Source organism: Hipposideros armiger, unplaced genomic scaffold, assembly GCF_001890085.2.
Source record: "Hipposideros armiger isolate ML-2016 unplaced genomic scaffold, ASM189008v1 scaffold_87, whole genome shotgun sequence".
In the NCBI taxonomy this organism is placed as follows: Eukaryota; Metazoa; Chordata; class Mammalia; order Chiroptera; family Hipposideridae; genus Hipposideros; species Hipposideros armiger.
The window spans coordinates 975301-1001141 of NW_017731437.1; the positions used below are offsets into that span (position 1 = coordinate 975301).

At 48.8% G+C, this 25841-nt stretch overlaps 3 protein-coding genes and 2 long non-coding RNA genes across 7 annotated transcripts in view; 3 read left to right on the top strand and 2 right to left on the bottom strand.

Moving 5' to 3' along the window:
• Positions 1 to 11: 11 nt before the first annotated feature.
• Positions 12 to 5971, bottom strand: GALK1 (galactokinase 1). 2 transcript variants are annotated; one of them, XM_019644420.1, is made up of 8 exons: positions 5370 to 5652; positions 4208 to 4397; positions 3682 to 3801; positions 3347 to 3482; positions 3044 to 3225; positions 548 to 698; positions 293 to 455; positions 12 to 209 (listed from the first exon to the last, which is right to left on the bottom strand). In XM_019644420.1, exons 1-8 carry the CDS (start codon positions 5532 to 5534, stop codon positions 138 to 140), a joined length of 1179 nt encoding a protein of 392 aa, XP_019499965.1. In that variant the 5' UTR covers positions 5535 to 5652; the 3' UTR covers positions 12 to 137. The 2 variants fall into 2 exon arrangements, with proteins under 2 accessions (XP_019499965.1, XP_019499966.1); XM_019644421.1 differs by lacking the exons at positions 3044 to 3225; positions 3347 to 3482 and having other exon boundaries at positions 5370 to 5971.
• Positions 5854 to 12216, top strand: LOC109383739 (uncharacterized). The gene is made up of 4 exons (XR_002124286.1): positions 5854 to 5939; positions 6044 to 6156; positions 8850 to 9756; positions 10056 to 12216. It is a non-coding gene; the product is annotated as an uncharacterized LOC109383739 (long non-coding RNA).
• A 770-nt stretch (positions 12217 to 12986) lies between these two features.
• On the bottom strand, positions 12987 to 14853 carry H3-3B (H3.3 histone B). The gene is made up of 4 exons (XM_019644422.1): positions 14581 to 14853; positions 13963 to 14100; positions 13684 to 13837; positions 12987 to 13600 (listed from the first exon to the last, which is right to left on the bottom strand). Exons 2-4 carry the CDS (start codon positions 14088 to 14090, stop codon positions 13472 to 13474), a joined length of 411 nt encoding a protein of 136 aa, XP_019499967.1. The 5' UTR covers positions 14091 to 14100; positions 14581 to 14853; the 3' UTR covers positions 12987 to 13471.
• Positions 14854 to 18114: 3261 nt separating this feature from the next.
• UNK (unk zinc finger) overlaps positions 18115 to 25841 on the top strand; it is a 32885-nt gene continuing 25158 nt past the window's right edge. Inside the window, exon 1 of one of the 2 annotated variants that reach the window (XM_019644378.1) lies at positions 18115 to 18774. In XM_019644378.1, the coding sequence (XP_019499923.1) occupies positions 18671 to 18774 (104 nt within the window). In that variant the 5' untranslated portion in view covers positions 18115 to 18670. The remainder of the gene's footprint in view (positions 18775 to 25841) is intronic. The other variant, XM_019644377.1, reaches the window with a different exon arrangement.
• LOC109383714 (uncharacterized) lies at positions 18971 to 25052 on the top strand. The gene is made up of 5 exons (XR_002124278.1): positions 18971 to 19165; positions 19473 to 19807; positions 23199 to 23453; positions 23741 to 23905; positions 24875 to 25052. It is a non-coding gene; the product is annotated as an uncharacterized LOC109383714 (long non-coding RNA).

Sequence of the window (25841 nt, forward strand, 5' to 3'; positions counted from 1 at the left end):
GCAGGCAGCTATCAGTGGTCCGAGGCACAAGTTTATTGAGCACCCAGAGGTGGAGGGCAGGGGCCCGAGGCATGGAGCTTTCTGACTTGGTACCTGGCAGGCCCCATGCCTGCCATGTGCCATCCGAGGGAAGCCCCTCACACGTGTAGCACCTTGGCACCGTCAGCCGCCTGGGAGAGGTAGAAGGTGGCGGTGCCACTGTACTGAGCCTGGGGAGAGGCAGATGGAGTCTGAGCGCTGCAGGGCCCTGGGAATGTTCCTCCCGCTCCCCTAGGCTCTGGCAGTCGCGCACCTGTATGTGCTGCATGGCTTGGGAAGCAGTGGAGGCCTCCAGCAGGGTCACTGTGCAGCCACCAAAGCCGCCACCCGTCATGCGGCTGCCATAAACCCCGGGTGCAGACAGCGCGGCCTCCACCAGCTGGTCCAGCTCAGGGCAGCTCACCTCATAGTCATCCCTGCAGGAGACAGGAAGGGTGGGCCTGGAACAAGCCCCACCTGGCCCTGGGGACAGCCTGTGCCCGAGATGCCCCAGCCCAGGGGGCCTCACCTGAGTGAGTGGTGACTCTCCACCATGAGGCGGCCAAAGGCTCTGTAGTCGCCCCGGCTCAGGGCAGCCGCTGCCTGGGCCGTGCGCCGGATCTCCCCCACGACGTGCCGTGCCCGCCTGAAGCCCTCCTTGCTCACCAGCTCTCTGCCAGCTGGGGAGTAAAGGAGTCAGCAGACCCGCCGCCATTCCCCCGCCTCTGAGCCTCTGCAGGGTTGGGGCACCGTAGCTCCTGGGGGTGGGAGGCTGGGGGGGGAACAGGGGAGCTGCCTCTGACAAAGCTATAGGTAGGACCTTGGGTTGGTGACTAAGCTTTCAGCACCTCCCCTCATCAACTGTCAAGTGGGACGCCCACCTCAGTCATGGCGCCATGAGGACCTGTACAGCTCCCAGCAGGGCGCCTGGCATACAGGGGTGTACTCAATAACCAACATACAGGGGTGTACTCAATAACCCAGACTCTTCATTTCCAAGGTGAGTGGGACACAGTGCTGCCTTCAGGAAGCCACCACACAGCAGGAGGGGGAAGAAATCCTGATTACGCTGGCACAACCACGGAGCCTCCAAGGGCTGGGGCTCCAGAGCGGGGGAGGGAAAGAGCCCAGGCCCAGGTCAGGAGGCAGGGCTCAGGGCTCAGGGCATTCCAGGAACCAGGCTGCCCCACCAGCTAACGTTGAGGGGGGTGGTGGGCAAACCGCAGCCCTGAGCACCAGGGCACCTTGCTACTTGATTCGTGCTGTCACAGAGGTTTGCCAGGAGGGGAGGGACAGAGCTGAGCTCTAGTAGACAAGTGAGTGCCTCGGGCAGAGGGCCCAGGCTGGGAAAGGTGGGCACCAGGAGCCCACCCCTCAGCTGTTAAAGAGACCAAAGAGGGGCCTGATGGGGGGAGGAAGGAAAGGAGGAGACAGAGGTCAGAGACAAGAGTGGGAGGTGGAACAGTGAAGACAGAGGGGACAAGGGTGATGACATAACAGACAAGGGGAAGGCAAGAGAAGCCTGTGGGGAAAAGGATGATGGGTTCCAGTGTGGGCAGGAAGGCTCCAAGACCCCAGGTGGAAAAGGGGGGCTGCAGGCTCAGAGCTGAGTCCTTAATGGAGCACCGGTGGCAGGTGCCGTGCGCTGAGGACAAAGCCTGGGGAAGACACAGGCAGAGAAACAGGAGGACTGTGAATGAGCAGATCCCGCCACTGATGGGGAGGGGAATGCCATCCATAGAACCCCTGGGAGTCGTGGCAGGTGGCATAGGAGAGGGACAGACAGATTCAGGGGACTAAAAAATGAGTGGAGATGAGAAAGCGAGGGTGATAGAAGACTGGGAGGAGAGTCTTCCAATTGTAATAGAAAGGAGAATCCACTTAAGGAGGGGAGAAAACTGGCCCTGTTTCAAAGTAGAAGGGGAAGAGCCAGGCAGAGGACAGGAAGAACGGAAGGTGTAGGTGTGTGGGGCCTGCTTACAGAAGGCAGATGGGAACACTGCTCCTGAGGTAGAGGGAACCGCATCCCAGCAGTGGTACAGAAGGGCTGAGGCAGAAAGGAGGGATGGCAAGTGTTCAAATGCGAAAACCTTGGCACAGAGCAGGCAGGGCAGGTCTGAATGTGACAGTTCACCAAGGAGAAGATGGTCCCTTGGGGCTGGCCAGTGTCTGTGAAATGGGCACACCCACGCTGCCAGGGAGGACACAACTCCCAACAGTAGCAGCATGGTCTGGGGGTCAAGAGTGTGGGCTTATGGAGCTAATGTGCCTGGGTTCAAGTGTCAGCACCACCACTGACAGCAGACTCGCCATCAAAAAAAAAAAAACAAAAAAAAGAGAGAAAGAGAATAACAGTATCTGCTCTGTAGAGCTGTTAGAGAATTAAATGCGTTGTTTATACGACCTTCAAACAGCTAAACAAGGTTCCTGGCCATGTGTAGCAGGAACCTTAAAAACACATGTATCTTTTCACTTTAATCCTACTAAAAATCTAATCCCAAGAAAATAATAAGAGAATGCAAGGAAAGACTTATGTATAAAACGTTCATCACAGTGTTAGGTGTGATTATCAGGAAGTGGTTAAGTAAATTATCACGCACCTGTATGCTGAAATATTGTTAACTTTTAAAAGTCATGTTGATGGGCCTTTCATGGCATAGGAGAATGTTAAGTTTTAAAAAATGGGCTGGTGACAATATTGAATATACTCAACTTTGAAAATACAGATGTAGGTAAACCCTGGGAGTATGTTAAAATGCTAACGGTAGCTATCTCTGGGTAGTGGCCTTATAGCTTATTTTCTTCTTTGTACTTTTCTACATTTCCCAGAAGTATAGTGGAAATGTACTTCTCATAGAAAAAACAATATTAAGATTTCAAGCAGCCCTGCTGAGGTTGGTGCCCTAGGTTATAGTGCTTGGGGGAGTGGGCAGAGCATGGCAGAGATCCCTGGAGATGAGGCCCTGGCAGCCCCTGCAGGGTGCCCAGCTACCTCCAGGAAAGGGCGCACCCAGCCAGCTCTCACCCTCCAGCTCTTCCAGCTGCACCTCCCGAAGGCTCTCCTTGCCCAGCGCCCGGGCCACTTCTTCGCACTGGCGCCGCCGGAGGGGGTACTCGCTGGAGCCCAGTGAGTGACGGACATTGGAGTTGGTGATGAGCACAGCCAGCTTGGGGTCCGACAGCGGCACCAAGCTTGTCTCTAGGGACCTGATATGGAGTTGGAATGGGGAGATGGCAAGGCCAAGTGTCTGCTTGTCATGCCCGGCAGTGGGCATGCTCCCCAGAAGCTCCTGATTATGAGCAGGAGGGTACAAGGGGAGCCCCTAACCTGCAGTCAATGAGCAGTGCATTGTCCTTCTGCGCCAGCAATGCGATGAGCTGGTCCATGATGCCACAGGGCACCCCTGCGAAACTGTGTTCGGCCCGCTGACACACCTGGGCCCGGGCGGCTATTGCCCCCGAGTCTGTGGCACAGGGTGAGATGGCGAGGCTAGGGCCCAGGAGAGGGCACAAGGGCTGTGTGGGTGGGAGCAGCAGTAGCTCCAACAACACTCCAGGGAGATTCCCCACCCCCTCCCGAAGCCATGACAGAGGAAGAAGCTCTGGCCACAAGGAGACCTCAGGGAAGGGGGGTTGGGTTGGGGGCTGGGATCTAGGAGGTACCTGGGCAGAGCTGCTGCAGGAAGGTGTATGTGGCCACTTCCAGGGCTGCCGAGCTGGACAGTCCACCCCCCAAGGGCACGGAGCTGACCACCACTGCACTGAAGCCAGGGAGAGGGGCAGCTGCAGGCGAAACAATGGATGATGGTAAGATGGGCACAGGAAAGGCACGTATTTTGGTATGAAGGGAAGCAACTGCCTGGTGGCTGCTTCCAGGAATAGGTCTCAATTATCAAAGGCCACTGACCTGCTGGGCCAAGGGGCCCACCGCCCTCCTATCCTGAGGTTCCTGGGACACAGTCTTCCTAATTCTCCTCCTGGCTTAGGGCTCTGGAGGCCAACAGGTTAGGGTTTCAATCCTGGCTCCTCCAATCATGTAATGGGCAACCTCTGGGCATCAGTTTCCTCACCTGTACAATGGGGGTGCTCTACCCTACCCCACAGTGGATTAGATGAACTAATGGGCTTACTGGCTGAGAGGTGGTGCTCCTGGCACCAGCATGAACTTGACCCAGGCCAGGCCTCATACCTGGGTAGTGTTGAATTACACCCTTGACATAGTTGGCCCAGCGGGGGGTCCCGGGCTCCAGTGACCGCTGGGCTGTGGGCAATGGAAACTGCAGCCTCCGGGGCTCATCAGCGTCCTCAGAGGTGGTGAGGAGGGAAACAAGGCCATCTGCCCGGGGGCTGCCCACTAGCACGGTCACCAGCTCCAGAGCCTGGCAGGAGAGACAAGGAGTGTGCAAAGCTTCCACCAGCTAACAAATGGAGTCCCCTCCAATACTAAAGTTCTGAAGAGTGTGGGGTCTGAGACAGACAGGAGGGTGTCCCCCAGGTTCAACAGGAAAGGAATGAGAGTGTCTCAGGAAAGAGCCTGAGTGCTGAGCTGGCCTTGGGGGCTTAGGCCCTGCCCCCTGGGTTTTCAGGGGCGGGACCAGTGCACAGACCTGGACTCTGCCCGGAGCATGGGCTCCCAGCTGTGGGATAATGGAGAGACGGAGCTCAAAAGGAAAACTGAATCAGAGAGGTTCCATCTAATGCCTTCCCAATTTGGGGTGGCCTCAGGTGTGCTGTACCCACTCACTTGCCAAGTTGCACGGGGGGATGGAAAGAACCCCAGGCTGAGAGCTGGGAGGCCTGATTCAAGTTGCAGACCAACCAAGCACCATCTGACCAGCTGTGTGACCTTGAGCAGATCACTAGCCCCCTCTGGGCTTCAGTTGCCCCCTCTGGAAATTGAACCTGCTGGGCGAAGAAACTCAGGGCTAGTTCTCCTGGGGTCTGTGGGGCCTCATGGAGGCCTGAGCCCAAGCGCCTCCGCCTCCTTCGGCATGCTACACGGGGGAAGGCGGCAGGGCCGAGAGCGGGGGGGCACATTGCGTGATGGTTTCCAGGTTGCTGGCCAGGATCAGCAGTCCACCGAGGGCGGGCTTGAGCCAAGAGGCGTAGGCACACCCCCGCCCAGCCGCCTTCCTCGCGGATTCCCGCTTCCTCCCTTCCTACGTGGGCAATGCCCCGTCCCAGGGTCTCTCCCACGTGCTCGTCCCCCAAACTCCGCGGAAGTTGAAGTTCGGTGCGGCCTGCCTGCGTCCACGCGGAGACACGGCGATTCCCCGCGCCCCTCGGGCCGGGCCTTCCGGCGGCGCGGCCGGGGCCCCGGGAGAGGCTCGGGGTCCCTCCCAGCCCCTCACCATGGGCAGCACGAGGCCCCGGTTGTAATCCGTGTGCTCTCCGATGAGGTTGACGCGGCCGGGAGCTGACACCGCCAGCTCCGGCTCGGCCCCGAACTCCTCCCGGAAGGCCCTCCGGGCCTCGGCCAGCAGCTCCCCGACCTGGGGTTGTCTCGCAGCGGCCATGACGCTCGCCCTGCAGCTCCGCCGGCGCAGCCGGGTCGGCGCGGGATGCTCGGGGCGGGGCTGCGGCGGGTGGCGTGCATTCCTGCACTCGCCGCCCCGCCCGGGCGGCCCGCTGCGCGCCCCCGCCCGGGTCCCACGGGCCCCGCCCCGCCCGCAGCCCCGGTCCGTGTCCTGCTGCGGGGCGCGCGCCAGGCGGCGGGCTTTGGGAAAGGCCGCTGGGCGCCCATTCGAGTGGTATTGGCCAGACTGGGAGGTCTGAGCTGCCCTTTCTGTCCCTGTGCCCCTCTCTGTGCCCACACCCACCAGCCAACCATCCACCCACAGCCGGAGCGGCCAAGCTGGCATCCAGTCAACCTGGGTGTCCAAAGAAATCTGCTAGGTCCTAGAGTCCTGCAGCTGTGAGAGGTCACCAGCCCCTGGTCATGGGTCTCTAAGAGGGTGGACTGGCACTCTGTATAAATAGCGGATAAAGCCAAGTTTGGTGGTGACCAGGGAGTCTCTCTCTACAGGCTCCTAGGGTGGACGTGCTGTCACAGCTCCTAGCAATGTAGCACTGAAGGAGGGTGGCAATGGACAGCAGTGGGCCCAACCCTTCCTGATAGGACCTACAGCAGTTGTTAAGGTAGGTTGGGCTGTTGGCCCCAGCACGGGTTGCTTTGGGCTGAAGGGAATGGAGAATGGTGGAGGGATAAGAGGGTGATAGCTAAGGATATCAGTTATCTTTGTGGTGAGGAAAATGCTCTAGGATCGACTGTGGTGATGGTTGCACATTCCTGAGCCCAAATGTCTGCCCTTGCTAGTGTGTGATCTCAGGCAGACTGACTGGACCCTCTCTGAGCCTCAGTGTCTCACCTGTGAGATGGAGCTAGTGATTCCTCCCAACAGACTTACAAAAGGAACTAAAGGAGATCACCTCCATTGAGCGCCCAGCCCAGTACCTGGCACTTAGTAAGCACAGAATAAATGTTTGCTACTATTGTCCGTCATCCATAAATTATACAGACATTAGTGGACTCTCCTGCATGCAATTGGCCAGACAGATCAAAACCTCAGGCACTCACGCTCTGGTTGGGAGGCAGACACACTCTGGCCCCTCCAACCTTGACAAATGCTGGCACGGAGTGAAGAGCTTTTTGAGTGAGAGAGGAGGAATCCTGACTGCTGAAAAGCTCACACAAGTGTTTTTTATCCATCGTTTAATTTTGATTGAAAACGCGTCCGTCTGACCCATCTTCATCCTTTGTATAATTTCAGTTGTCCTTGGAGAACCTGCATTTATTTGATCTAAAAGGGAAGTGTTCCCGTTTGTTCAAGATGGACTCTGAAACATTGATTTTGTCTGGGATATGTGTTTACGCTCAATTTTTTAGTCCCATCTAAAATTTGTTACATGAAATTTGTTCAAAAGAAAGCCGACCTTAACCTTTGACTCTCCCTCCCATTTCCTGGCCAGATGTCACAGGATTGGGAGGAGGTGGCACCTTAATGGGGACACTGCACCCCAAGATCTGTCCTCTGTTCTGCTGGCTGAAAAACTCACTTGTTTCAGCACTGCCAGAGCCAGCTGTCACACGGGACTGAGACATCGAGATAGAATTCCCAGTAACATCCACCACAGGGCCATATTATCCAGTGATGGGAATATCACCCATGCCAGCCAGGTGCCTGGTAGCCTAGAAAGGCCTAGAGGTCGCCAAGGCACCTTTGTCCAGGCCATGGTGAGACCTGGCCCACCATTGAGGACAAGCACTCCAGAAGCACCTGTTCTCTCCCAGGGTCTGTGTCTGTGTCTGCACCCAATTCTTAGCCCATGGGCCCTTCCTGCTAGACTCCATCTTCCTTCAGGTGATGGAAGTCTGCACACTCCATGCAGCTCTGGCTTCGCCATTGCAATCACAGCCTGGTTCCCTAATGGGACATGGGGCTCCATCTCCCAAGCAAATACCTACAGACATAGTCTCTGAAAGTGTTTGCTCTCAGCAGATGACCCACCCTCTCATCTATTCTGGGAAGTTCTTTTTGTTGTTGTTGCCAGAGGGTTAACCTATCTCCTGATTTGGGCCCCTTTGCCTTTGTGGAATATTAATAACAGCTTATGAGGTGTTGATAATACTAATCTGGAGTTTGTGGGAGCCCTGGTTCCAGCTGGTACACAGTCCGTGGGACAGTGCTGGTTGTTTACTACCAGAGTCTGTTCTGATTGGTCACTGCCTCTGACTTCTGTTGTCAAATATTTTAAAAATCACCAGACTTTCCGCAGATTACTTCATTCATCCGAGTGGGAGAGCTGGGCCTTGAGCCTAGGTCTGTCTGACCCCTGAGCCGATTCTGTCAGCCACCACCCTGTCCCCACGAGCACCCTGACCCACTGCAGCCTCTGCTTACTAAAAGTGTTTAGATCTAAAGCTCAGCCTCTTAGTAAAGGACAGGAGGGACAACTCCACTTCCTACGTGGAACACTCCCAGTTTGGAAACCAGGCCCGTAACCAAAGCTCGGGAACGGGACTAACTCTTTGCCACCTGTGCCGGTGGATCCAACCAGCTGTGCTGTGGGGCTGCCAGGACTATTCGGGTTGGTCAGCACACATGTCTGGAGCCTCTGCTATGTGCCAGGCACGACTCCAGAGGCAGGCAAGATTCAGGCCTTGCCTTCGGGGCACCAGGGTTTTTTACCCCTCCCTAGCCTCAGATGCCCCTGCTAAGAGGGATCAGCTGCAGGACATGTCTTTATTTGGTGCCCCAACCATGTCCCTGATGTTTCTGCCCTCTAGGTTGACGACCACCCTGTCAATGGCCAGGGAGCAAATCCAGACCCACAAGATGCAGACAGCTCAGGGCTACGGCCGTCTCTTCCTGCACCTCCATTGGGTGCTGCACCTGGCCCAGGCTGCTGGGCCACTGGGGCTGGGCAGGAGGACTGAGACTGGCCAAAGGCAGGGCGCTGGGAGGGAGAGGACTGTGGGCTGCAGTAGGACCCTGAGACCCATGATGCCTGGGCCTGGACCCGACCCCATACTGTCCTCTCTGCTGACACCCTTGGCTCAGTGCTAGGAGATGAGGAGCTTCTGGGAAAGGTCCTGGGGCCCAGTGTGTCCAACAGAGCGGGTGGGAAGGGATTACAGGTTAGTGGAGCCCAGGCACCACCTCCACGGGGATGTGCGCAGCCCCTCACACACCCCTCAGCACAATGCCACCTGCCCTAAGCCTGTAGCTTACTGGCCTCTTCCCAGAGCCCTTCTTGTTACTGGTATTGGTATGTCTGAGATGGACTTCTCCCTTTCTGCTCACCTGCCATTTCACTGTGTATATTCCCAGAACTGCAGCTTCTTGAACAAGAGAGAAGACCCCAGACCCTGGCATCCGACCGACTATGCCCGACTGCGCCCCTTTCCAGGTTATGTGTGGCATTATATCCCCTCCAGGAGCCACAGCCTCACTGTAGCCCCCTCCTCTTCCTTCCCTGGTTAAGGGGGGTCTTTTGCAGAGCCTCTTAGCTTCCTCCATAGAGAAGGGTAATGGGGTGGGTGAGGGTGGGAGTGGAGGGTCCTCTGCTCAGGGCAGAAGGCTAAGAAGTGCTGCTCAGGGGTGTGCCTGACCATCCTGGCCCCTGCCTGACACCGGGCATAGTGCTCAGATGAGGACACCAGGACAGGCTGGGGACACATCACATAGAAGTCCCATGACGCTGCTTGGAACCATGGTAGTGTCTGGGTGGGCTCCCTCACTGCCAGGGGATGTTGAGCAGTCAGCAGGACCACAGGGAGCAGGCACCCCACAGGAGGGAGGACATGGCCTCTGGGCCCCTCCTCTCAGCACAGCCTCTCTGTTGATAAATGGAAGCTATCCCAGCTGCACCCACCTTAGCCCACGGCCTTGCTCATTCCTCAGACCTGCTGACAAAAAGCGTCAGGGAACCAAAAGGTCAGCCACCTGGCCCAAGAGGGCACTTGCAGCCTTCTCCCTGGGGGTGCGGCTGGATTTGGGTTAGCAATCTGGGCAGGGGCCTGGTCCTTCCTTCCCCTATCCCTTCTTCCCTCCCTCCCTCTAGCTGTAACCTCCAGAAAGTAGCCGGAAAGCCAACTGTTTGTGCCAAACTTGCTGGCTAGAAGCCAGGCCCAGTTGGATGGAGTGGCCCAGGCTGGTGACATCCCTAAGGAATGCCCACAGGGGGCAAGTGAGACCACCATGGGAGTGGAGGAAGCAGCGGTGGAGCCCAGACAAGGTGCAGCCTTGGTCGCAGATCAGTGCTTGGGGTGGGCTAAGGGAAGTGGGCTATGATGGCTCAGTGAGGTGACTTGAAAGTGTTCCCAACCCAAGGGATGAGGACGTGTGGCTGGGGATCACATGCCCAGGGTGGGAGACCAAGGATTTTGTGCCCAGTGGACCTTACCAGCCAGTGATACCACCACTGCACAAAGGTGTGGTGAAAGCCTGGCACCTCACCCTTCTCTGCGGCAGGTGAGGTTGGCTGTAGGCCTGAGGCTCTGATCCCTGGCCCTCGGCTGTTGCTCCCAAACACAGGCTGGCCCCATCCTGCAGAAACTGAAGGGCAAGCCCACGTTTCCTGCTGACCCGATGGCACAGCTGACGGAACCACGACCACACTCTGCTGCCCCGCCTGAAGGTGACTCATCTGCCTGCTTTCCAGCTGCTGCACAGACCCCAGCCCTGATGCCTGACACCGAGCCAGAGGCCATGCTTGCAAGGAGCCAGGTAGGGACAGCCCCAGTGGAGTCCACTGTTGGGGAAATCTGAGGAATGATTGAGGCAATGAGTGGGAGTCAATTTCCAGTCCAGCTGGTCAGCTCAGAGCCTGTTTCCTCACACTGACATTGGTTAGGCGGCGGCAGAGGTGCCTGGCTGGGGGCGAAGCAGTGGGTGGAGGCCTGGTTGGGGGACTAGGGTGCTCCATGCTGGGCTCTCCCAGATCTGTTTTCCCCTCTGGCGGATGTGATGGGGACCCAATGAATCTTTCGTTTAAATACAGATCTCAGGAAATAAGCTGGATTTGAAGTGCTTGCCTCCCTATACCTTTTATACCACCTTAAATTTTATAAATTGATGGAATTTGTCTTGTCCCTTAAGACTTTAAGTCATCTGGTCCACATACCAGTTCTGAGATGAAGCAGGGAGATTTAGAGACCCAGAAACATGGGTCCAGGGAGTCCACACTCTGGACCGTTACACTGCTGACTGCGTAATCGGGGAAGACGAAGTGTGGAGGGAGGGCAGTGGGGCCACCTCATCTGGCATGGACCTGGCTTCGGGACAGCTACCTTCCCAAAGGTACAGCTAGGGGCTCCATCCAGGATAAGGGTGATTGCTTGATTCTGAATCTCCTGGGAGCCCGCCAGCCATCAGGACCTCTGGCACTTCCAGCCCTCAACTTACCTGGCTCACATTAGTCTGGCCTAATTCAGCTGACAGTGAAGAGAGGCACTATTAATATGCAGGTTCAACAGGAACAAATTGACACCGTCCTGACCAAAATGATACATGTTGCTTTAAGGATAGGGGTATGCCTGTCTCATTACCGAATGCCCTCCCCCATCCCCAGCTGTCAGAAGGCAAGGTTTTCTGGACACTTCCCCACAAATTTTGTTTGTGAAAGACACAGATATCATCAGACACAGATGTCATCATTAAATAAAGACCACCACCAAGATGAGTGTCTCTTCAAAAACTTTATTTTTGTCTCATCCATCAAGGGCACAGTATACCTTCATCACCTCCAGCTTTTGTTTTCCTCCTTACAAACTGTCCCATCACCTACACCAAGGAATATCCTGTGTAGGCAGCTTCTTAGAACAAAATATGTCTTCCGGGTTAAGTGTGCTCAAGTATGAAATGCAAGTTGCACTATCTAAGCAGCCAATTCCAAGCTGCCCCCAAAATTCAAGAACTTTCTACATCAGGACACAGACGAGAAGGTTCAGGTGTCACCCACCTGGGTTACCACAAATAGTCACTCAACAGTTAACTCAAGCTGACTCGAAACCATAGCCGTTTCTACTTGTGTTCACAGTGCCATCCTAGAGCACAGGACACTCCAATGCCTAGGATTTCAGCTTCCTTCACAGTAAGGAAGCTGTCAGAGTTGGTTAATTGTTCCAGAGCTGGTTATGATGGACCTTTTAGAAACACCCCTAAGGCTCCTAAGTTACCAAGATTCCCAAGCCTATTCTAGCTTGCCTCTCTGCAAGACCTTTATATTTTTAACTAATCCTATTAAAAACACACACACAAAAACATTAGGGCGTGTCTTTCTACACCTAGCCTGGTGATGTACAGGATGCTTTGTCTGACTGTGGCTCTTGTGCCCTGTCCTGCTGGCATTCATATATTATGCTTTACAGCTGGTCATCATTGGTCAAGAAAACGTTTTCTTACTGAAAAGGTGGCTTAGACCAATGAGTTCCTTGCCTCTGGGCTTGTTAAAACAACTTGCTGTATTGAGATCTAGAACATTTCATGTTCATGGAACACACCCCAAATTTGAGCCCTAGAAATTTACTTTTCTTGGCCTATGTTGTACTTGAAACAAATTTTTACTCCTTGACAATATGGGAGAGAGGGAAGCATATAAATACCAATCATGGCATTTTTAGGAGATGGCCTTCTAACATGCTTTCTGTAACTATTTTTGTAAATAAAAGGTTCATCTAACCAAGCAAAACCTAAATAAGCTAAACTCAAACTTTAAGATACAAAGAACCTAGTTAATGGATTCAAGATTTGTACATTCAATTTAGGTTTTTGACACTTAGTTGGATAAACAAGTTTATTTGTAAATTTAGTCAACGCACATAATTGACCTAAGGACTTCAATAGAAGGATAAATTTAAAAACCACTTGAAGTCCATCTCTATAAAGTGATTTTCCCAGAACCATATATATACCAGATGTAACCTAACTGGGATGCCATCTTAACTGGCAGAGGTTCAATAAGCTGGAGCTGTGTGCCCCTCCCCCATCACAAATTTACTCTTAAGTGTTATAATACAAACTCCACAAGGAAAAGAACTTAGGTATTGTTTCCTCTTGGTAGAGAAACTCAAACCTAGTTATGAGACCAACCACAACACAAAGAAAAGCTGCACTAACTAGTTCAGAATATTAGTAACAGATGATGCTGGTGTGAATAACTTGTATTATATTCTAGAGCCCTTATAAATAAAATTCCCCATTAGTGTTTGCATTATCAGCTAGAGGGTTAGTTAACACGTGGTAGAATGAGGACTTATGCAAGGTACAATGAGCAAAGCCTTTTACTATGAAAACAAGCGCAGCCTGGTTAGGAGAAAACCGACTGGACTCTAAATTACACACACCTTAATGACAAGACTCCCCACCACGTGAATGTAAAACATTTAATTTAAAAATGTTGACACTACAATATATAAAATAGCTATTATAAATGCACATAGTGTATTCTATAGCTGCCAGGTTTACTTTTTTTTTTTTTTTTTTTTTTTAAGGAAACTGTAAGTTACACTGTGGTTAAGACTTGTATCTTCACCCTTGAAAAAGCCCACATTCTATCACAGTGATGCATGGTCAGACTTAACAGCCCCAATTGTTAAACACTTGGATCAAGTCATAACCAGTTTTATTGCAAAAGGACCCTGTACACATTTATCAATTCTAGTACCTTAATATCTACCCAACAAGTCATTAACATACAGAAACATGCATCATGAGAAGCGAGAAATATCACCCATCCCTTCTGCATATTAGCAACTTGTCACTCCTGAGCAACAGTGCTCACATCACTGAGGTCTGTGAACAGTCACTTTTCGCATTCATCCTGAGTGAAAGATGGAATGACTTAAGTACAAATGCAACATATTATAAACAATTTCTTACAAAAAAAGTCACAAATTAAACCAAAGTATTTTACAGAATTTACTACAAAACACCATAAAAACCGCCTTCACTTAAGCTCGCTCTCCCCGTATCCGGCGAGCCAACTGGATGTCTTTGGGCATGATGGTGACTCTCTTGGCGTGGATGGCACACAGGTTAGTATCTTCAAACAAACCCACCAGATACGCTTCGCTAGCTTCCTGTTGAGGACAAGAGCCACAGCATTACACTCTGAGAAACCAGCCCCAAGCCCCCCGCCCCTACCACGGCCTTGTCACCTTACCTGAAGCGCACCGATGGCGGCACTCTGAAACCTCAGGTCAGTTTTGAAATCCTGGGCGATCTCCCTCACCAACCTCTGGAAAGGCAGCTTCCGGATCAGAAGCTCGGTCGATTTCTGGTAACGACGAATTTCTCGAAGCGCAACGGTCCCGGGCCTGAGCGAGCAGGAGGGTGTAAACGGACACCAGTTAACTGACAGCGCCGGCGCCCTACCGGGAGCGCTGGAATTCCCGCACCGCGCAGCGCCGCCAAGTCATTGTTTTCCCTCAGCCTCGCCTACCTGTAGCGGTGAGGCTTTTTCACCCCGCCGGTGGAGGGGGCGCTTTTCCTGGCAGCTTTGGTGGCCAGCTGTTTGCGGGGCGCTTTCCCACCAGTGGATTTACGAGCAGTCTGCTTGGTTCGGGCCATTTTCTTTCACCTAAAGAATGCAACCATGACTCTCAGGCCGCGACGCTCGTCTTGGGGAGGTGGGGGGCGAGGGGGCGGGACAGTCCCGGAGCCCCTGCCGGGCCGCCGCCTCGCACCCACCTCGCCGCGGCAGATGGCCGAGGCCGCCGCCGCCGCCTCCTCCCCCTCCCCTAATGACTCAGGCTGCGAGTAGCAGCAGCCTCCCCTGGGAGGGGGGGCGCGGGGAGGAGTCACTTCTCCTCCAGGACGGGCGGAGTCCCCGCTGCCCGGAAACCCAGCGTCGGGACGTCTGAATCACCAGCGGGAAGCGTGGGCGGGGGGGAGACGCGGTTCCGGAACAAAGCCCCAAGGAAATACCTCCGCGCCCCATACCCGCTGCCAGCTGCCCGAGCAGCCCGCATCAACCGGCACTCGGCCCTCAACGGCTGCAGCCCGCGGCCATCAACGGCTGGCGGGGCCTCAAGTCACGGGTAAATCCACGAACGCTTACCCAACGCCAAACTCTTAGGCCGCTTCTCCTGTCGCCGCGCCGCTTCTGCTGCCCAACGAAAAGCCGCAGTAGCCGACGAAAACAAAGACGACAATCGGACGAACGACCAAACCGCTCTGATCGAAACCCCCCCAATGTCTCCGGTTTTATACCCACGCTTCACGCTGCGTCTCTACGTCATAGTACCCTCATTTGCATACACCAACGACTTTTCCTATTGGCGGGAGCTTTCGCCGACGCGTTGACATCCCCCGACACAAAGGCCGTGCTTCTGCCCTGTTCCCTGATTGGTGAATATCTAGGCCTCTGATTGGCTCTTAAAGTGGCCTAACGATTGGATAAAAGCAAAGAGAAATGGGCGAATCAGAGTTTAACACTAAACGGCTCTTCTGATTGGATAAAATGGAACTATGTTTGGATCCTTCCCTTGGTTCCAAAGCTCTACAATAGAAAGTCAATGCAAATGAACTGCATTGGCCCCTATCAGGACTCAAGAGTCCGGATGGGCAGAAGCCCAACCTTATTGGCATCAAGTAATGTATTCAATGCAGGAGAGGTTACTTTAATGAAATGTTGGTAAATATTTTCCAATGTAACATAAAAATGTGTTCCCTATGGTTATTTACTTCTCATTAACATTTTGATAGTTTTAATTCATTTTTGTTGTTGTTGTTATCAAGTTTTATTCAAGAGCTCATACAAAATATTTCAGATGAGTTTTAACTTGTTTAAAAACTTTGGGGGCCGGCCAAGTGGCTCAGTTGGTTAAGAGCTCGCTCAAGAGTTTGAGCTCTGAGCAACAGCAGCTCAAGTCCAGCCCTAGCTGAGCGGCCACTGAGCTGCCAACAGGTAGCAGGATGGCTCAGCTAAAAAAAAAAAAAAAAAAAAAAAGTATGTATGTAGTGTAAATGAGAATTAGAATTCAGTAAATCATGTTATATTACCAGATATTTTATTTATCATGCATATACATTTTAACCAAAAAGCAGTTCTTTTGTCTGGTAGGATGGGGAAGGGTACATAATAGCTACAAAGAAACAAATGTCAATAAATTATTTTATAAGTACCATTTTGTACGTTCTTAGGCCATCACAAAATGCTTTGTGATTTCATTATGCTTAGAGTTAAACAAGAAGTAACACACTAAGCAACATATTTTTGAATTATGTAACTCAACTGAATGAAATGACTACAGCCAAAATGGGAATAGTCCTATGACAGCACTTCTAATGTCCATAAAGAGTAAAGGAAAGACAACTACATTTAATATGTGCCTTTATGTTTAATGGTATATCATGGAGGTACTACTTCTGAAGAAACATGACAAATATATAAAAATGGTAATCCCTATCCTTAACTAAATAAATGTCTTGGGTGAGTTGGAATATTCAGTACTCTAGTGACTCAGGTATATAAAATACCAAAGCAGAATTAAGGTTAAGAACAGCCAAACAAAGCTCAGAAATTGAAATAGATCTTTGGACAGTCTACTCCATAGTTCTTACTCTGGATTTACTGAATATTTTAAATTATTAAAATCTTTTTATTTTAGCAAAACCAGTTACATATAGATTTCAACAGAAAACTATTACACATAAATACAAATACCTAAAAAATGTACTTGTGACACCAAGTCTTCTCTCAGTATCAATAGTGAGAAAAAAATGCACAATTTGTAAAAGCAGCTACGGTGTTGGCCCAATCTCTAGTACTGAATTCCTCTATTTCAGCCCTTTCAATCATTACACTCACAATATGTATTAATGACCACATATTTAAACTTTTATATGATAATTGAATCAACTTTAATTTCTGCCTCCTCAGAGTTTAGGGTAAGGTAAAGATTAACCTTTTTAGTACATTTATACCATGCTGAGAAGAGAAACCAAGATAAAGGTTCTTGCCCTGTTCTCAAAACCTGTGAAAAGTGGAGAAACAAGGCACTGCTTCCATCCCACATAGGAGACTCTCAAGACTCTGGATGTAACCAGGAAAAATACAGTCATCTTTTTTTCACTGCTCAAATGGCCTGGAGAAGGAATGGGCTCCTTGAAACACACCCTTTGTGTTCCAAGGCTTTTCTGAGATCCAGAACTTTGTCGGTCCCGTGCCTCCTAGAAGAGAGATATGCTAGTTATATTTTTTCCATGTTGCTCATTATTAGAGAGGAACTAAAACTGCTACAAGAGAAACTAGGTAGGGATTTCCATTCATTCATTTAAGGACAATTCGTGAAAATAGTTTGTCCCTCTTGCGAGGCAGTCACACAGGTTAGTTTTTCTTTTTCCTAAATTGGTGCAGGGAAGGAAAAGCAACACAGCAAATGAACTGCAAATGTTTATACAATCAAAACCATGCAGAATGTGATGTAGGCTACTGTCCTAGTTCCTGTTCTGTCACAGAGTTGCTGAGTAACTGTGCAAGTCACTTAACCTCTCTGAGTTTCGTTTTCCTCTTTTGTAAATTAAGCAGTTTGGATGACATCATCTCCCAATTCTACCATTACACACGTAATTCTGAAGCTCATGGTATACACTTATTTAAAATCGATCACTATGAACTATGTATCTTCATTCAGATCACACTCCAGTATTTTGGGTTTAACATATAGGCCCATTACTTGGATTTAATAATAATGCGATTAAAATAATACACAACAACTTTTTGTCTTTTTGTAATTTTTCATCTCCCAATGCCCCTAGTGGTTAAACATTTAGCCTGTTTAAGAAATATCACTTTTTTAACTTTGTAGGCTGACAATTTTGGCTTCTGATGTGAGGTTACTAGAAACTAAATAAAATATCATTCTTAAACATCAACAATTTTCCATTCACCCCACACTCCCTCACTCCTGAAGTTATTTGGAATGTGTTTATTTAATAAGATGATCATTAGTTAACATAATCCCATCTAATAAAATACAAATCAGTGTTAAAAACAATGGATTTAAATAGATTCGATATGGAAAACAAAGTTAAATGGCAAACGTTAAAATATGAAGAATTTTGCAGAGCTCACAGTCAAATGCCTAGTATGGGGGAACTGGCTTATTTTACAAAGTCCACAAAGTGAAAAATAGTCCCACTGACGGGAAGCGGGGAGGTGTGACATTTTCCCAGATGCAAAGGGTGACGTTCTGAGCAGAGAAGAGGAGTGGATTATAAATCGCACCCCCTACTCAAACCCAGGCCCTTCCTCTGGACACTATGTGATGCTTCTCAATACCCCTGCAACCTGCCAGTGTACCTGAGTGTACCTGAGACTATTCTAGACGGAGATTAAATTCGTCCTTGGCCCCTAATGTACTGGAAACAAGTTGGTCAGGCCAGGTGTCGAGTTGACAAGAGAACCAAATCGTGGAGTTCCAGGTTTCAGGGTTGCTAAAGGTTTAGGGAGCGCCCCAGCAAAGACGCGGGAACAGAGAGTATCGTGTTGTAGCTCTTCTTTAGCAAAGCTTTCTCAAGCTGACTTCAAGCAGGTACTTTCCTTCACGTCTCTGAGGCTAGTCCCACTGCAGGAATAGGGAGGATGCTGGCGCACTCCAGGTGCCTGCAGCACAAAGGTCCAGAGCCAGGAACGGGCGATACAGATCCTTAAGCACAGCTCGGGGCCGGCATCAGAACCGAGCTCAAGCTTTACCAAGTCTGGAGGCGAGGTAATTATTACACTGTTGGCAGTAAAATTATACTTGGAACTGTTTCACAGACGTCGTCAAGGCCTCCCTAGCTCTGGGCCCCATCTACTCCAGGGGCTCCAATTTCAGGGAAAGGTACCCCTAACGAGACTGAAACGCGCTGGTTCTAAAGAGAAAGCAGCCGGACTGCAATTCCCAGAAGCCGCCGCAGGCCCTCAGCATCCGGGACACAGTCTGCAAGGATCCCTGGGCATTGTGGTCCGTTCCTTTGGCAGCAACCCTCTACCGACGGTAAAATTCCAGCCGAACCGGGGACCACAAGTCCCAGCAGCCCTTGCTGCTGTGCGGGGGGTCTTCACGTTCTCGTGGCGCGGCGCAGGCGCACTGGGTCCTCGGCGCGGACCGCGCAGACTGAATAATAAAAGGGGAGCGGCGAAGAGGCAGGAAGACAGGACCATGTCGAAGGGCCCCGGGCCCGGCGGCTCCGCAGCTTCCTCGGCGCCCCCGGCCGCTACCGCTCAGGTGCTGCAGGCACAGCCCGAGAAACCGCAGCACTACACGTACGTAGAGCCCCCCCCGCCGCGCGCGCACGCCTGACGTCAGCGGCCAGCGTGAGTCACGCGCGCAGGGAGAGCGCGAGGCGGCTTCTCCCTCCCCCCCCCTTTTTCCTCCGGCCCGGCCCAGACCGGTTCCAACCTGCTGGGGCCGGTCCCGACTGCTTTCAACTGCCACCAGTCTCTGGTCGGGTAGTGGGGCGGGAAACGCGGGCCCCGCCGCCGAATGGGGAAGGCAGGAGTGCGGTGGGCACACAGCCTAGGCCAGGGCTTCGAGGCCTAACTGCTCCTCAGATCATAAACCACAGTACCAGACACTTGTGGGGCGATAAGAAGTCCAAGACACGACCAGGATGAGTTCCTTAGGGGCCAGCCCTAGAACCACTTAGGAATGACGGTTAGCGTGAAGTCTAGTTAGTCCATCCCGGTACTGTGCCTAGGAGGCCTTTTGTGCCCCTAAGGCCTGTATGTTGTCCACAGAGGCCACTCTTGCTTAAGTCACCTAAACTATTGAACCAACCCGACTCGGGGACCCTGAGCATGATGGAGTCAGAGTCTGTCCTCAGGCCCAACTTAAATGTGGTATCAAGAGGGAGAACCCCAAATGCTGACACTACGAGAATCCATTAAGATGGAAAACCACTTCTTGGGGATCTGTTTGTGTTTAAGTGTCCCTGTCTTTTTTCTCTTTATTTCCTTTCAAGGCACATTAAGCAATTACCTAGTGCTAGGTGCTTTGGGAGAAAGACAGATGAAAAGAGGCGGGTCCTCCTGTTAAGAAAAATGTTGGTTTCCATCTTCCCTGATGCTCCTTGAGTGCCTCTCAGCCCCGTGGGCTCCTGAGTGATGTGCGCGTTTAGAGGGATCCCCAGGTGTACCTCAGGCTTGCTGGACATATGAAACCCGGGGGGTTGAAGAACTCTTTAAGAGCCACGAGCCACGCAGTACTGCTGTCTGGTGAACCAAGAGCAGGAAGCATCTGTTGGAGTAGAAAGAATTGAAAGTAGACGAGGAGGAGCTCTTTCTGCCCCTCACAGAAGTAAGACCCATTGGGAAACGGCTCTGCTCTGGGGTTGCGCAACATCAGTTTTAGGAATTGTATTGGTTTCTCTGTGAGATTCTCTGCTACTGGTTGAAACGATTTGACGCTTTTTCTTGACGACAGTCAGACTCACGTTAACTATAACTTTCCTAACGTGGCAGTTGCTTTGCTGGTCCTTTCTTATTGGAGTTCTTTCTGCAACCCTTCTGTTTTGGTGAGATGGTCTTACCTCAGAGGATACTGATCATCAGTTGAATGGTGCGGCCAAGCAACAGTATGGCCCTGACTTGGGAATCTGCAAACTTCATGTAATTAGAACGTCTTTGTAATCTCTGGTTGCTCGGGTGACGTTTTTCAGTAAAATACCTGTAACGTTTTGAGTAATCAGCAAACCTCTGTTTCTATCTTGTGTTGTCATTGAGTATACTAAGGAATCTATATCAGAAAGGCTCGCTGATCATTTTGGAAATGACAGATGAAAAGGCAACAGCTGTGTAAATGTTAGTATCTGAGTCTTTGTCCTCTTGATACTCATTTGTTGAAAATCTGTCTTTTCATTCCGTGAGGGGTAAGTGTAAAATAACCGGTCTTGGCTCTTGAGGTGGCTCACCTAAGTTTGATTGGGTAGTTGGAAGTTGTAGGTGTTCCCATTTCTTCGTTTTCTGTTATCTTTTCATTTGTGTGTGTGTTGTGTGTGTATTGATGTTAATATCTTCAAAAATCAGAGATAGAAATCAGTTGTCTTCCTTGGTAGTTTATGGATATTCAGAAGCTGTGATGATTTGGAAAACATATCATCCCAGGTCTGAGGAGCAGGGAGCATGAGGGCACAGATGATGGCACCAGTACACCTGTTGGCTCTGATTATTATTATTATTATTATTATTATTATTATTTTAAGGTGAACCCATTTGTTGCTTTTGGGAGTTAGGAGACAGGAGCATTTTTATGTTGATTTCAATATTTGCTATAAAATTTTGAGCTGCCCAGCATTTTTTCGTTCTCCCTTACAGCATGAATTTTCAGAATTTGTTCCAGTCTGAATGTTGCCTTATCTATTGTATTGATCCCACTGTTGAATACAGATATAGACCCCCTTTTTTTGAATATTTGTATTTTTTTACCTGTCAAGATTTTTTTTTTTTTAATTTTTTTTTGTTGGGGAATTGAGGGAGGGGAACAGCATTGGGGAATCGGGGAAGGGGAACAGACAAGTTGCTGTCCTTTTGTTCTTCAGTCTAATTGTGGAGGATGTTGCTTCACTGCCTATGTTGGTATTATCATTGCACTCTTCCCGGGAGAGGCAGTCAGTCACCAGCCATTGGACGGCTGCTCACAGCAGCTCACGAAAGCACATGCCGGCTGCCGGCCAGCCCCACTGCAGCCTATGCTGTTGCCGGCGACTCATGGCAGCCCAGCTCCAGGTCAAGTTTTGTTCACCATTTTAGCTGTGGAGGGCAGTGTCACTGGCCCTCATGTGGGATCCGAACCGGGGTCCTGCTGCTCAGAGCTGGCGTCCCAAGCAATTTTTTTTTTTTAAGATTTTATTGGGGCAATTTGGGGAGGTAACAGCATTGGGGAATGGGGAAGGGGGACAGACAAATTGCTGTCCTTTTGTTCTTCAGTCTAGTTGTGGAGGACATTGCTTCACTGGCCCATGTTGGTATTATCATTGTGCTCTTCCCAGGTGAGGCAGATTGGTCGCTGGCCATTGGACGGCCGCTCACGGTAGCTTACGGCAACCCACTGCAGCCCTGCTGCAGCCTACGCCGTTGTCGGCGACTCACGGCAGCCCAGCTCCAGGCCAAGCTGTTGTTCCCCATCTTAGCTGTAGAGGACGCAGTGTCACTGGCCCATGTGGGATCCGAACTGGCGGCGCTGCTGCTCAGAGCTCATGCTCCCAAGCCAACTCTTAACCAACGCGCCACTCGACTGGCCCGTCAAGATTTTTTACCTTTTAAGACTTTCTTATACATTAATTACATTAATTTTGTGTATTTTTTGTGTGTCTGATATTATTTGAGATTATGTGACATGCAGTAATCTTTGCAATAATCTGGAAGAAACTTGCGTAAAATTGTCCCACTCATAATGGCAGACAATCTTGGCAAACACAGTTGAATCTGCCAGAAGCAAAAATTGCCTTCCTGTTATATGCTTGCCTTCTTCCCTTTATTCTTGTCCCACAACTAAAGGCCTAGAGTTTGAGCCTTCCTTTTCCTAAACCAAGAGGATTATTCATAACAGTTTGAAGGATAATTATTTTGTGGGTTTGTTTTCTAATCTCCTGAATGATCTTGATTTAAGGGAAACTTGGAAATAATCCTTTCAGCAGGCACTTGTACTAGACCTGAGGAATCTGATCCTGAAAGCAGTTATCAGAATTTCCTCTGTTGAACAGCTCCAAGTATGTGATTAGCATTCTAAAATGACAATGTGCATGTATTTGTACTCTTCCAATACAAGAACCATGTGACCTCTTGCTAGGTAATTTGTCTTTTTATTTGACAAAGACTAAGTTTCATCCAGCTTTATTCAGAACAAGTCAATCTTATATACTAGGAGTGTTTTATAAAATAGATTTAAGAATGGGAAATTTTGGAGCAATTACATTCTGAAATACATCTACAAATTTAGCTAACTTTGGGCTTTTTGTTGTATAACAGTTATATCATTATTTTGACACTATAAGAACCTCAAAGACATTAAATCATTTTTGGATTCCTTCACCTGCAGTTTATTCTCAAAGTTCTTAATGCCCTTGTATTAAAGGAAAATGAAATCCTAGTTTATGAAGGTTTCTTGGAGTTTTCTGGCCACTGGGTGGTTTCTTATAGGTAGACAAAGGATAAATTTATAGTGTCATTTTAATTTAAGACTGTTTCCTGGGCATCTTTAAACAAGGGTAATGTAACAGTACTTCCATAGATAACTATTTTGAGGCAAATTTGTTAGTTTATACATAATAGAAATGTCATGAACTCCACTTGGTTGCATCTGATTGTGTTGTAGAAAATCCAGGAGATGAACATGTATTTTAATTATTATTGCAGCAAAATTGTAAATACACTAATAGAGTACAACTTGTTACACAACAGAAGTTACTGGAAGCGTTGCTTAGCAACTTTAGCAAGAATAAGTTAAGTTACCAATAAACATTTCTGGATTTTGTTTACTTGTTTATCAAGTAGAACTGATTTCTTGCAGGACCAAAATTAAGAGCTCCTTGTGGCCTTCAATCAAGCCCACAAAATCCCCATTAATAAGTGTTAAGTGCCCATGCTAAGGGTAGACTCAAGCTTAGTACCTAGTTGATATTTGCTATAATCTAAATTAATGATTAAAGTGAAGATTTGCTTAATGGTTAAGTTTTTTTGTTTTAATCCAGCTATGTTAGATACTAAAGAAGGCTTCCCCACAATCCATATGCATCTGCTTTGACTGGTGGTTTCTATCAACCTACAAAGACTGACTTATTGGTGAGGGCAGCTGGACAACTCTGAGATCAACTTAGAGAAATCCATCTTGGGCACACTCTATAAAGGAGCTCCTTCTCTGGAAATAGCACCCCAGATAAGTGCACAAAAGCAAGACACCCTCGTGGACCTACTTCCTCCCGCTTTCAACACCCTGATGCCTGAAGGTGAGGTCTCCTTCCTGTGTGTCTTAGAAGCCATGAGCTCACTTAGGTAATGAGAGCCCTACAACAGCCAGAGCACCACACATGTGCATGCAGGCTTTCCTGCCAGACCTTTGCCTAAAGGTTATTTTTCTCTTCAGGAGAGACCGTGGGTCAGAAGAGTGTTTTAAAAGTAAGGTAGCATTTATACCTGCATCACTTTAAATAGTGGACTGGTTTAGGATTATTTTCCCAAACGGGGCAATATTTACTTAATGATTAAGTTTCTTGTTTTGTTTTTTTTAATCCAGCTATACTTGATACTAAAGGAGGTTTTCGCACATGTGCATCTTCTGTATTTTGAAATTGCAACTATGGACAGTTATGGCTAATCCTAGTAGATTGTCTTCCCTTCTTTTAACATCTTGGATGAATTTGGGGCACACTAATGTGTTATGTGAAGATGGATGTTGAATGTAAGTTTTTCTGTCATTCTTAGCCAATGTATAAAAATTGCATTAGCCTAATTGCTAAAAATGCCAAGAGTTTGGGTTCAGTATCCTTCTGGGCAATGTGTAGCTTTCTTGTTTTCTTACTATGTAGATACTCTGTAGATTCACCCCAGCCAACCATCTTAAAATACCTGCCTGGGCAACAGAGATATCTATGGAGAAACTTTGGATAAAATCAGTGCATATGATAATTAGTATGGGGGATATTTATGGGGCGATGGAAATGTTCTGGAATTAGATAGTGATAATGGTTATACAACATGGTAAATATACTAAAAACACTGAAATGTATACTTTACAGTGGTGAATTTTTATATTGTGTAAATTACATCTCAATTTTTTAAGAAAAGGGTTGAAAAAAATCAGCGCATGAGTCTGTGCTACTAGAGGCCTTAGAGCACGTGGCCTATCAGGGCTTGGCAGCATCGTTCAATGTGGGAAAGCCTGCAGTTTGTGAAAAGCTCTTTGGCGCCCTTTCCCCAGCCTTCTCGGTGGCTTAGTCCCTGTGTATCCATTCTAGTGATGCCCCCATGTTGTAAGTCTCCAGAGATGCTTTTGAGATGAGTGAACACTCAGCAAGTTTGAGACTACTAGTTGTTGGTAGTTATACTTTAAGTTGTCTCTGAATTGACAGCCATTATAAGGAACAAGCATATTTTCCCCAATGCCGTTGTAAAATGAATTGTGTTTACTTCCTAGGGTGGGTGGGAAGTAGAAGAGAAGGTTGGTGTTCTGCTAAATGTAATAGACTCCATTCTTCAGGTATTGTAATGATTGTTTTAACGTTCACATGGGCATTTAAGGACAGGCCATGTGTTTTAGGCATTTAAGATTATGTTAGTAGCTATAATATTTTAGTTCAAATAATCACAACAGATTTTTTATTATTTCTCTGTAAAATCCCTCAACTTTCACCCCTTTTTTCTTTGCCAGTGTGTAGAATTTGACAGCAGTATCAAGAGCTGATGAGGAGGAGAAGATGGAAAGGAGTCTAGCAACTTAAAAAAATCTCATAGCGTTCTCTGTGAGGTGACCTTTTTCCTGTTGGTGGCTCAATTTATTTAGGAAATAAAGAAGATACTAAGGCCTGTAACAGTATCATCATGTCATATCTGAGCTTATTGAAATGTTTCCTCCCTTTCCTTATTTTTTATATCACAGTTTGCTTTTTGTGTTCTTAAGTAGACTCATTTGTTTCCTATTAATATGTGAAACTCCATATGGCCACCATAAGTCCTAATGAAATGACTTCTACTAAAGAGGCGGAAGGCTCATATTCCCACCCTCCTATGAAATTTTGGCTTATTCACAAAACTACCCCATTGAAGAGAGGTAGTTATGCTTAGAAAAGGAGAGGTTGGTAAAAACCTTTAGTATGGTATTTTATGACATAAAAGTTTTAATAGTAGTTTTTATATGTAAGCTTTTATTAATTTCGGTAAGAACATTATTATATCTTTTTGATGTCACGTTTACTGCTAAGAGGTGCCAGGCATTTTTAATGCCTGCCGCTTTAGGATCTGTGTAAATCAAACCTATCCAAACATAACAAATTAGAAACCCATACTTGTATTTTCTTTTTAAAGAAAAACTTGTGTTTAAAAAAAAAAACAAGGGCCGGCCGAGTGGCTCGATTAAGAGCTTGCTCAAGAGTGTGAGCTCTGAGCAACTAGCAGTTCGATTCCCGACTCTAGCTGAGCTGCCGCTGAGCTGCCAACAGGTGGCAGGATGGCTCAGCTAAAAAAAAAAAAAAAACAGCACAAATTTTACTATTGAACCAGGAGTGCTTTATAATAAATACATAAAATGAATATTAAATATCCAGTAGAGCATGTTAAAGTTAACATTGCTTTTTTAACTTTTACTAACTTATTTTATGGTATTGTAATTATGGCCTGTC

Coding starts and splice junctions, on each gene's coding strand:
- H3-3B (XM_019644422.1), bottom strand. CDS start 14,090: ATGGCCCGAACCAAGCAGACTGCTCGTAAATCCACTGGTGGGAAAGCG. Junction 13,838..13,962: donor AAAAAGCCTCACCGCTACAG/GTAGGCGAGGCT, acceptor CTGCTCGCTCAG/GCCCGGGACCGTTGCGCTTC. Junction 13,601..13,683: donor CCGCCATCGGTGCGCTTCAG/GTAAGGTGACAA, acceptor TGTCCTCAACAG/GAAGCTAGCGAAGCGTATCT.
- GALK1 (XM_019644421.1), bottom strand. CDS start 5,879: ATGCCAGCTTGGCCGCTCCGGCTGTGGGTGGATGGTTGGCTGGTGGGT. Junction 4,398..5,369: donor GGGGCCTCGTGCTGCCCATG/GTGAGGGGCTGG, acceptor CTCTCCTGCCAG/GCTCTGGAGCTGGTGACCGT. Junction 699..3,681: donor CCTGCAGCAGCTCTGCCCAG/GTACCTCCTAGA, acceptor TTTACTCCCCAG/CTGGCAGAGAGCTGGTGAGC.